The sequence below is a fragment of the Lissotriton vulgaris genome, unplaced genomic scaffold (genome assembly GCF_964263255.1).
Source record: "Lissotriton vulgaris unplaced genomic scaffold, aLisVul1.2 SCAFFOLD_1043, whole genome shotgun sequence".
NCBI classification, from domain to species: Eukaryota; Metazoa; Chordata; class Amphibia; order Caudata; family Salamandridae; genus Lissotriton; species Lissotriton vulgaris.
This window is the reverse complement of record NW_028252006.1, coordinates 580,440-592,804: the sequence shown is the minus strand read 5'-3', so window position 1 is coordinate 592,804 and position 12,365 is coordinate 580,440. Positions and strand designations below refer to the sequence as shown.

General features: G+C 43.6%; 1 protein-coding gene across 1 annotated transcript in view; it reads right to left on the bottom strand.

Annotated features, from left to right (window-relative positions):
• Positions 1 to 12,365, bottom strand: part of LOC147662694 (uncharacterized) — a gene marked incomplete at its 3' end in the record, with an annotated part of 662,849 nt that overhangs the window by 193,100 nt on the left and 457,384 nt on the right. The window contains exon 21 of the mRNA XM_086950972.1: positions 10,929 to 11,006. Within this exon, the coding sequence (XP_086807098.1) occupies positions 10,929 to 11,006 (78 nt within the window). The remainder of the gene's footprint in view (positions 1 to 10,928; positions 11,007 to 12,365) is intronic.

Here is a 12,365-nt window from a genome sequence, read left to right as displayed (position 1 = left end):
ACTATCAGCAGCTGGAGCATCTGTCCCACCACCACCACCACAAGGACCACCAGAACATCTCATTGGTGGTCAAGAAGAAGAGGAGGAAGAGGAGGAAGGGACAAGGCAGTTCCTGCCTGAAAACACTCCACCATACAAACCTAGGGAGCACTTCATATGGGAGTTTTATAAAATCCCAACTTGTTTCAAAAAAGTAAACGCTGCAAAGGTGACCTGTCTCATCTGTGGTGCTGTGCTATCCAGGGGGAACCCTACAAAAAAATATTCCTTTGGGAATCATACAATGATTCGGCACATGCAGCGTTTGAACCCTATTAACTATTCAGCAGCAGAGGTGAGAGAGCTCTGCAAAAACCTACCCCAATCATCTGGCACAACCTCAACAACCAAAGAACCCACTCCATCGGGTCCAGAAGCAAGTCAGTTGATTTCAAGTTTACAACCAAAGTTTGGGGGATACAAAATTGTTTGTGTACATTGTGGGAAATTAATTAATTATGATGAACAGAGCATTACACTCATCATGCGTGCTGGTGATAACAACAAATGCACAAAGAAGCCTTAATTTTTTCTGTTTTTTTTTTGCTCCAGTTGAGCCGTTTACAAATCCCTGTTTTTTGTTTATCCCTATAAAAAATACAAAAAAAAATAAAACTGTTCAGAAAAGTCAAAAACAGTAAAAAGTGTTCAAAAAAACAATAAAAAAATATAAAACAACAAAAAGAATAAAAAAACAGTTCTTTTTAGAACTACTAACTCTAATTTAAAAAAATATATATTTTTTAAAAAAATGTCATTCTTTTTTCTCCATGGTACGCTCCCTGGTCCTCTACCCGGTACGCGTACCGGGCGCTCCCCCGCGCAAATTGAAAAAAAAAAGTTGGTCCCGCGGGGCCCTTTTATAGCCCCCACATCAAACCTAGGGGGTCAGGGGGTCTACCTTGCCCCCTTTTGCTCATTTTCTCCTTTGTTTTTGCCACCTCTTGTGTCTCGATCCTACCGAGACACAAGATGGCGGTCGCTCCGGACTGTTTGGAATGTTTACAGACACCCGAGAGCCAATCAGCTTTCCCGCGCAAGTCGCGTAGCGCGCCCGGAGCGCTCCCCGGTGTGCGTACCGGGGCGCGCTTATAGATATTTATATTTTTTTTAACCTAAATTACTCAAACTCCACTGGAGCACATATCTTGAGACATAGCACAGGCACATCAGGCTACCAGTCCCTACAATGTTGCCAAGTTTTGTGTAAATCCATTCAGCCGTTCGGGCTAAAAGTGAGGTCAACCGCCCTATGGAAATTAACATGGGGAAAACACGTTTTGGGACCCCCCTTTTATCTCGGCCCCCGCTTGACGAATCCCCCCCAAACTTTCAGGGAAGGACCGGAGCGCCGCGAGGCAAATTTGAGGATATGTTCAGGCAGATTCCTCAACCGGCGCCAAAGTTATTCACAATAGAATGTTGCGATTTTGCATTGAAAATAATCCTAACTATAACTACCTACTGGCGACCGCCAGTAGGTAATATATATATATATATATATATATATATATATATATATATATATATATATATATATATATATATATATATATATATTCACTGAAAAAACCATTGGTTATAGACCATATATAGTTAGGGATTAGCTTTTTCAAAACCTTATTTTACTCACACAAAACCATTGAAATTTCATATATAGTTAGTTCCACTAACTATATATCGCGCACCCGCAATCCACTGCTGATGATGTCACATATTACATCATTCATGACATGGTTAGTGACATCACTGATGACATCACTGATGACATCTCAAATGACATCACTGATGACATCACTGATGACAACATCCAGTGACTGTATGTTTCTGTAAAGTTAAAATATGTCTTACATATTGAAGAATGAGTGGATGTATAAGTGTCTGGATGAAGGATTTAGAAGGTGCATGACTGACTGTATGAGTGAGTGATTAAATGTGTCTCACTGAGTGCATGGGTTAGTGACTAAACTGTTTTAATTTGTGCATCATTATATCTGTTGTTCTACAAACTGCTGCATATGTTGATCAGTAGCTATATGAGTAACTGTATGGGTTATTCATTGGTTGTCCAAGTGTTTGTATGGGAAACTGAGTGTGTGTGTATGGGTGGCTGGGAGGTGTGTGACTCTGTACATAGATGTGTGAGTAGTTGATTCACTATATGTATGGGTTCAAAAGTGCATGTGGAAACAGCTGTATGGGCGATTGACTGTGCATGAGTGTATTAGTGAGTGAATGGATATCTCAGTGCTACATGTCAAAGTAAGTACATATGTAAAACACAGTACATGTGAGAGTTGACATATATAAATAACTGTGCATAAGAGCCAGTGAATGTGTGAGTGGCTGTATGGATCATTGTGAACATGTATCAGGGATTGTATAAGAGAGTAAAGTAAATATGTGTTAGTATATGTTTGAATAAGTAAGGTGTGTATAACTGTATAGTTGAGAAAATGGAGATGTGATTGATTTTTTGCATAACTGACTAGGTGTGTGAGTAACTCCATGGATGAGTGACAGTCTGTGACTGTCTGTTTACACTGATTGTATCTAAGGTTATATTAGAGTCTGAAGAGGTTCATGGTATTATCACATGAATGATATCATCAGTGATGTGATCAGTCATGTCAAATGAGATGTTATCAGTGATTTTATCAGTGATGTCATTTGAGATGTCATCAGTGATGTCATTTGAGATGTCATCAGTGATGTCATTTGAGATGTCATCAGTGATGTCATCAGTGATATCACTAACCATGTCATGAATGATGTAATATGTGACATCATCAGCAGTGGATTGCGGGTGCGCGATATATAGTTAGTGGAACTAACTATATATGAAATTTCAATGGTTTTGTGTGAGTAAAATAAGGTTTTGAAAAGGCTAATCCCTAACTATATATGGTCTATAACCAATGGTTTTTTCAGTGAATTTTCAAGGTTTTGTAAATGCAAATTCCTAACTATATATGGCCTATAACCTATGGTTTTTTCAGTGAATTTCATTGGTTTTTTAATAGCAAATATCAAAAGCTGTAAAATGTCAAGTACGTGATAGGTAAAAACTTTTTCGTGTTTATGCACGCTGATGTGCTTTGAACGCTGCCCCCCTCCCCTCTTTTCTCTTAGTAGTACTCTCTCTTTGCAGATAGTGAAGAGTAGTTAACGCAGGCCTTTACCCCCGTTGTAATCCGTCGTGCCTGCTTGTCTCTCCATTTGGTTGATTGTTATCCAAGCATTTACTGTTTTACAATTGATTCTCTTTGGTTCATTCTCTATTTACAAACAAGCACAAAGTCGTAATACTCTGTTTAGTCTTTGCAGATAGTGAAAAATCGTGAAAAATCGTGTAAAAAAATAAAAGTAATCGAGCAAAATCAGTAGGCCACTAATTGGATCTCTTTTTGACCTCGCTAAAATAGAAACATTAGGAACAACCCTTCATGAGAAATACGAAAATAGTGAGATGAACTGAGCTCCACACCATGAGGGCTGCAAGACAGCTTGGCTCCGTCACCCACCAAGCCCAAAATAACGACAAACCCTATGCAAATATTAAAAATATAGACAACACACCAGCAAAGTAACAGGGTAAAACATTTTATTAAATAACTATTTACATTACGTTGGTTTATGAGATGATGTCAGTAGTGGACCGATGTGTGAATAGGTTGGAAGCAGCACAAGGCGCCAAGATCCGGATGGCAAGTCCTGGATGTTGGGTGCCATAGTTCAGAGTTCTGAGTTTGAGCCTTTTTCAATGCCTGTTTTTTGTTGTTTCTCCTCCATCCAAAACAAAAAAAATATATAAAACTGTGCAAAAATACAAAAAAATCAAAAAATGTTTAGAAAAGCAGTGCTTGTAAGACTGTCTGAAGCTTATTTCCACCTACTGCAGCTTCACTATTCTCAAAGTAAGTGAGGGTCGTTTGTGGACCTGACTGCATTTGAAAACAATGTTATATGGTACCTCCCTAAACCGCTTGACGGAGGCCCCCGAGGGGCGGTGTGATGGCACGGACTCGGAGAAGACGCTTGGCTCCGACCCCCTCCCCAAGTCTTATAGCACTGGTGTAGCCTGAGATCGGCCCCGACATAGGTGGCCGGCTCCCGGGGTCCGGCGGAACTTTTTGCCTTTTGATGACTCTTCTATTCTGGACTTTGTCCCACAATCCGTTTGACCTGAAGACACGCTGTAGTGGGGCGCCCCTTTACCGTTTTAGTTGCCATTCCGCCCGCTTTTGCTACACTGTGCCTCTTCTACAGCTGTTTACCGCCCGCTCTTGCGACTACAGCGTCTCGCTCACCATGTAGTTGAGTTGCTCCCGCTCTTGCGGTGCAGCGATAGGCGACTGCCACAGGACTCTCAAAATGGCGGCCGACTCTTCGGTTTTGGGCCTGGTCCACTAAAATGGCCCTGGGACACCTTGGAACTCGGACGCTTCCCTGATAGGGCTTGGGTCCCATTCTCGAAAGCGTCCCCTCAGCCGTGAAGATTCTACAAAAGTCTTGGGGGCCCCCGACTCCCGCAGGCTTCTGGTGGGGAGCGGCTGCCATGTCTGCTCGTGGAATGGCCACGACGGAGCTACGAGATGGTAGTGCTCTCATGCTGACGCCAGCTTTAGTCTGAAACATCCAGAAACACTGTAGACTACCAATTCGATCAGTTCCGGTAGCGCCCCAACATGACCCGGTAGAGAAGAACTTGCCCTCCCCTCTTTGACTGATGGTTCTTGTTGCCTGTCCCCTCTGTTGTCATTTAACAGAACTTTTTGGACTGCTGAAAGGGGTTGTGTTCCGAACGCTGGTTGGTGGAGACATTTTGACTATATTCTTGACCTACGTTGTCGCGTAATGCGTTATATGACACGCCGCGTTAGCGCACCCGGAAGTGATCTGGGGCGCGGCGCGCAGCGCGTAACGTAAGCATAACAGGTCATGTGACTTGTTAATAAAACTTTTCATTGGTTCATTTTACTTTTGTTATTTTAATGATGAAAAGCTTGGTCATCTGACCTAAAAATTACGCTTTTTATTGGTTTCGAACATTATTTTTTTTTAAACATATATGTTATAATATTCCAGGCTAATGTACTTTTCCTGGAAATTTACAACTGTCCTGCAAGTAAAATATATTCCTTTTTCGAGAAAAAGGGCGTTTCTTCGTTCCATGACGGAGCCGTTGAGTAAAAGAGACTCGGCCTGCTGTCTTAGTCGCCGATACGCCTGATTATCAGATTCTTATCGATCACTTTATGTTGCAGGAGTGGAAAACACAACTGCCCTTGACCATTTATCTTTACTGCGTTCCTACATATTATACCTTTTATCCGTCATGTAATTGGACTGCTTTATTTCACTTGCCTTTTACTGATTCGAAAACAGTGACTAAAAGTAAAAACTTTACCAATGTAAATACTAATACCATGTTTTGTTTTAAAAACCTTTATTGTGAAAATGTCAGTATACAAATACGGGCCTATAACCACGTGGGCCAGCCACGAAGCAAACTGAAATCGTATATGATGAGGAGACATTTACATTATAGAGGAACGTAACGAGCGAGCCATTAGGTTGCAAGAACTAAGATGTCTAACAGTTGCGGAATCGGTGGACGTACATTTTGTAATTAAAATACGACAGGGCCACTTACAAAAAAGTTATCTAGATATACATTTGCGTGCAAGTACCATGGGTGACGTTAATTCGAACTTTCAATAGTACAGTAATAAATAACACATCAGAACTTAATATCAATAGGGATGTCGAAATATTCAATCAATTCTCGTCCCCGCCCGCCATGAGCATCAAAACTGCATTCATATCTCGTGATATCAAGGTTGTTCAACCAGTACACAACAAGGAGTTACGAGTCCCATTTATACCGGCGCCATTTTGGGCGAGGCCGGGCAGGTCCAAGATATAGTCAAAATGTCTCCACCAACCATCGGCCAGACCAGAACCCCTTTCGGCCCTTTATGCTACAAGATGGTGTCTTCCATTCAGAAAATATTGTTGGCAGCATTTTGAAAGGAAAGATAAACAGCCGTTCTCCTAGTGAGTCTCACATTGTTACATTTAGGAAGAATGTTGAAGAGTAATATGTGGAAAATCTGAAGCCATTTTTCTACAAACTCTCAATCAGCCTTGGATGGAAAAAAAAAATCCTGAAGAATGTACAAACTGAAAACCAATTTTTGTCTGTATAGCATCAACAGCAACGCTTGAGTCAGCTTTGTGTCAAGCCGCCATTTTCATTCAATCAATAGCGTCCCCCTGCACACATTCAGGGACCTGGTCGTGTCTTCAGGTGAAACGGATTGTGGGACAAGAAGCAGAAAGGAAAAGGAAAAAAGTTCCGCCGGACCTCGGGAGCCGGCCGCCTATGTCATGGGCGATCTTTGGCCACACCAGGGCAATAGTGAAGCTGCAGCAGGTGCAAATAAGCTTCAGACAGTCTTACAAGCACTGCTCAGAACTCTCAACGATGGCACTCAACATCCAGGACTTGCCATCCGGATCTTGGCGCCTTGTGCTGGTTCCGACCTATTCACACATCGGTCCACTACTGACATCACCTCATAAGCCAACGGGGCACCCCACACCGACTTTCGGCGCAGCATTGTAGGATGGCCACACCAGTGCGGCAACTTGCTGGACACAACCTCGGTGCCATCCGGATCTCGGCGCGTTCGAGTCACTGTACCGCAAGAGTGACCGGAACTCAGCTGAACACGCCGTCTTTCGGCGCAGCATTGTAGGATGGCCACACCAGTGCGGCAATTTGCTGGACACCACCTCGGGCAATAGTGAAGCTGCAGCAGGTGCAAATAAGCTTCAGATAGTCTTACAAGCACTGCTCAGAACTCTCAACTATGGCACTCAACATCCAGGACTTGACATTCGGATCTTGGCGCCTTGTGCTGGTTCCGACCTATTCACACATCGGTCCACTACTGACATCACCTCATAAGCCAACGGGGCACCCCACGCCGACTTTCGGCGCAGCATTGTAGGATGGCCACACCAGTGCGGCAACTTGCTGGACACAACCTCGGTGCCATCCGGATCTCGGCGCGTTGTGCTGCCTTCGGCCTATTCGCACATCGGTCCGCTACTGACGCCGCCTCACGTGCCAACGGATTTTCTACGCTTTTTGTAGCCCTATGCCGCATAACAGGTCATGTGACTTGTTTATAAAACTTTTCATTGGTTCATTTTACTTTTGGTTTCCTAAAGATGGAAGGCTTGGTCATATGACCTAAAAATAACACTTTTCATTGGTTTGAACATATTTTTTTCCCAAACGATGAAAGCCCCACCTTGTTTCTGGATGATTCAGACTGAAGCTGGCGTCAGCATGAGAGCACCACCATCTCGTGGCTCCGTCGTGGTCATTCCGCGAGCAATCATGGCAGCCGCTCCCCACCGGAAGCCTGCAGGAGTCGAGGGCCCCCAAGACTTTTGTAGAATCTTCACGGCTGAGGGGACGCTTTCGAGAATGGAGCCCAAGCCCTAGCAGGCAAGCGTCCGAGTTCCAAGGTGTCCCAGGGCCATTTTAGTGGACCAGGCCCAAAACCGAAGAGCCGGCCGCCATTTTAAGAGTCCTGTGGCAGCCGCCTATCGCTGCACTGCAAGAGTGGGAGCAACTCAACTACATGGTGAGCGAGACGCTGTAGCCGCAAGAGCGGGCGCAACTCAGCTGGATGGCCGCCACCTGGGGAGGCCCGTTCACGCCGCCTCCCCCACGCCCCCCCCCCCCCCCCCCGGGCCGCCCCACGCCAATTTTCGGAGCAGCATTGTAGGATACCAAAACCAGTGCGGCAGTTTACTGGACATCACCTGGGTGCCATCCACATCTCAGCGCGTTCTGCTGCCTTGGGACTATTCGCACAACAGACCGCTACTGACGAGGCCTCCCCCCGCACCACCTGGGACGCCCCACGCTGTTTTTCTGAGCTGCATTGTAGGATCCCAAAAACCAGTGCGGCACCCAGGTGACATCACCTGGGTGCCGTCCAGAACTCAGCACGTTGTGCTGCCTTGGGACTATTCGCACAAAAGACAGCTTCTGACCATTGTTGCTTTTTTTTGTCAAAAATGTTTAAATGTTTGTTACAGTTTTTGTTCCGTTCGTTATATTTAAAAGTTAATAAAGTTTTATAATCCTACTTTGTTGGAGTGCTATATATTTTTTAAAAACCGGGTGAATGGGGCCTTGAATCGGGTTATTGTCATGTGTGGGCTTGAGTGTACTGTTACAGGATCGGACATTTCAAACTCAAATGCACGTTCTTTTTCTTACCTTTCCGAAGCATGGAGCGCAATAGCAGGCAGAGAAAGGGTGATGCAAGTGTTAAACACTGCCTGGCCTGGCAAGTTGCTGGCAGTGCCCCCCCCCCCCGCCCGCTCCTGAAAGAGGACACACACACACCGCCGCCCCGAGTACTTCACAGATCTTTAAAAGACCATGCGCTTGTTCATGAGGCTTAAATGGTTTATCACCCCTTCTAGAACCCCTGCATCGACCCTCTGACGTTTCCTGGAAGAATTACCACGTAACACAATACCAAGCCTTGTCAGCTAAAACCCCCGAGGAATCGTGGGGCATATTATCAAGGGGGTTTATCTCCGCTTTTTTGGCTTTAAAAGCCAAGAAAGCGGAGATAAAATTATCTCCCTATTACCAAGCTGTCGCTAACACCAGTTAGTGACAGCTAAAAGGAGATAGCGACCATCTTGGGCCCCGCTTTGCATGTCAGTGATATTTATCACTAATGACATGCAAAGTGGGCGTGCCAAGATGTTAGCGACTGGAAACAGTCCCTAACATCGCTATCTCCTATTACCAACTTTTGGAGATATTCGCGCTAAGCGCGAATATCTCAAAAAGCTAACACCTGCCCTGAGCAGTTCTTAGCCATGTTATCCAATGGGAGGTGGATAACATGGCTAAGAGCATTTGCTCGATAATGCATGAATATCGCTGACTTTTCAGCGATATTCATGCATTGCGGCCGTTTTTTATCGCATTTGCGATAAACCTTGCTAATAGCAAGGTTTATCTGCGATAAAAATCGCCGATGTGCAGCGATAATTTTTGTCTCTAAACAAGTTAGAGACAAAAATTATCGCTAGTTGTTGGTAATATGCCCCCGGGGTTTTGCTTGCAGAAATCGGGAGGCGGGAGACTAGCACTGAAATCAGTAGTCTCACGCCTGAATCGGGAGGGTTGGCATGTCTGGATTCTCTACAGCTGGGGCCATAAACTACATCCGCAGGGCTAGGTGATAGCCTGGGACCGGCCTGGCATCTAAAATGGCTGCCGTGCACGACAAAATTGTGGCATTAGAAAAAAGGCAAGATGGCGCAGACAATGTTTATCAATAAGAATTCATTTATAACAAAATATTTTATCGCACTGACAAATTGGCGGTCAACACTTCCTGATTTCCATCGAATCGAACGTTAACAGACGTCACGCAGCAAAAAAAAAAAAAGCTCACGCACAGCCGCTGGAAGACATGTATCAACATATATGAGCCTCCTCAGCCACCCTCAGAAAACATAAGGGATTAGGATACGTCTCCCGCACCCCCTTATACCTAGTAATTTAATTAAAACGAAGCACAAAATGGCGAATTCCCGTTTCACTACCAGTTTGCGGCCCAGTTCGCGGCCCGTGAAGCGCTTCTACCGTGAAATTTTTTATTTTTTTTATTTTCCCCACGGGACCCTTTAATAACCCCAACAACATTCCTAGGGGGTCAAGAAGGGTATACCTTGCCCCCTTTAATTAAATTCCCCCTTCGTTTTTCACCTCTTCTTCTCTCTCGATCCTACCGAGAGATAAGATGGCGGCCGCTCAGGACTGTTTAGAATGTTGACAGACACCGGGGAGCCAATCAGCTTCGCATCGCAAAGTTCCGTTTAGCGAAAAGTAAGCGGACCGGAGCGCAGCCCGGAGCGCTGTTACAGATATATATCTTGTTTTGAACGTTAATTTTTCTCAAAATCCACTGGAGCACATATATTGAGACCTAGCAAAGGCACATCGGGCTAACAGTCCCTACAATTTTGCCAAGTTTTGTGCAAATCCATTCAGCCGTTCGAGCTAAAAGTGAGGCCAAAGGCCCTATGGAAATTAACATGGGAAAAACGCGTTTTGGGACCCCCCTTTTTTCTCGGCCCCCCCTTGACGAAACCCCCCCAAATTTTCAGGGGCTGCTCAGAAACAAAATGTGCCATTTTCCTGAGAATTTCAGCCGATTCCGTCCACAAACGCCAAAGTTATTAGACATAGAATTTTCAAAAGTCCCATAGACAACAAATCCTAACTATATATACCTACTGGCGAGACGCCAGTAGGTTATATATATATATATATATATATATATATATATATATATATATATATATATATATATATATATATATATATATATATATATATATATATATATACACACACACACACACACACTCACACACACATTCCCTAAAGGTAAGATATGTCAAATTACTATTTATAAAATCCTTAGAAATTATAGAAATTATATTAAGAAACCACAGTTAATGTAATGGTGCAGTTACAATACCAAACCTAAAAAATACTTAAGTTCCCCAATTCACCGACTATAGTAAGATGTACGAACTATAACTTATACCTCTTCCATGAGTAGTTAGTGTTCTATGAACTTTGCCACACTTCCCTCAACACATACACCTCTATTATCCAGGCATTTATTTAGAAGTACGTGGAAATGTGTGAAATCATTTTCAAAGCTACAATATAGTCAAATTAAATTCTTCAGTATACTCTGCTGCCCCGGTCTCTTCATTTTTATCTATCTTTGTTTACAAAAGTTTTTCTTTTCAATTATTACCTTTTCTCAGTATTTTCTTGCCCACTCTTATCTTCCTTGGTTAACGCCACACCAGGACTCTCCTCTTTTTTGATGTCTCTGCAAAAAGCATAAGAACTGTGATCAATCTCACATTTAAAACCTTATTGATTACAAGAGCAAACTGCTATTGGTTTGATTTTCTCTCAGATGTATTTGTGAATAGCATCAAAGAAGAAGTATATGGACAAATATTTTACAACTCTTTGCAGAAATTCTGCATCCGTAAGTAACTACTCTTCATGGACAAATTCAGTGGATCCTGCCTTGGGAATCAGCATCAGGATTTCAATGCGGAGCTCCCACTTCAGTACGCATGTATTATATAAACTCAGGAACAGCCTACACTCACCTATCCATGATAGTCATTCGTACAAAAGGAAATTATTTTCACGATGTGCAAGGGATAGGACATGACTTAAGCAGAGATTTCAAGTTTTCCAAATGACCACTTAGGCCCTCATTTAGAGGACCTTTAGTATCTCCATGACTTAGCCCACTCTGACTCCGTCACTGAGATAGTGCTTTGCCAGCTGACCAAATACAGCCTGTTGAAGATTGGTGATTTGACAGGCCGCACGATTTTGACCAGAAGTCAAATTGACACTTCTCACAGTCTATCACTGCTTAGTCAAACCTAGTGGCAAGGGACAGAGAAAACGTTCAAATTGGCTCCCTCACCATGGGAGAAAACACTCCCATGGTGTGGGCTTATTGGGTTTTTATTTTTCAAAAACAAACTCCTGTTTTGAGAGTTTGTTTTTGGAAAATACTAAAAACATGTTAAAAATTTGATGAACATCCGTCAAATTGACGGTACCATTCATCAAAAGTTTAACACAGAGACAAGACACACTGTGACAGCAGATCCTGACATTGACTAGAGATGTTTGCAGGACTGCCAGAGCTCTCTAAATATGCCTTACAGCAAACAAATGATGGATGGAATGCTGACAATGCAAACATTCTCCCCATATTCAAAAGATTTGGGTTAAAACCATTGCTCTTTTGCCCACTACGCCAACCCAGTTTGGATCCAGCCATATGCAAATCAGTCTTGATCCTGTGCCCCATGGGAACAGTCTAGACCGAAATGCCAGGCCAGGTTCTCCCTGGACCGGAAACATGCATCCTGGGACCGGTTTCAGGTTATGTCACCCTTCTTCAGCCAGGCTAGCTTGAATCCAGTGGCACAGTGAGAAAAGGACCCACGTCTGGGCATACCAATCCCACTTAGGGCAAAAAGTGTTATAGCAAACAAATGATGGCCGGAATGCTGACAATACAAACATTCTCCCCCAGTCAAAAGATCTGGGTTAAATCCATTGTTCTTGTGCCCACTACGCCACCACATTTTGGAACATCCATATGCAAATCAGTCTTGATCCTGTGCCCCATGGGAACAGTCCAGACCAAACA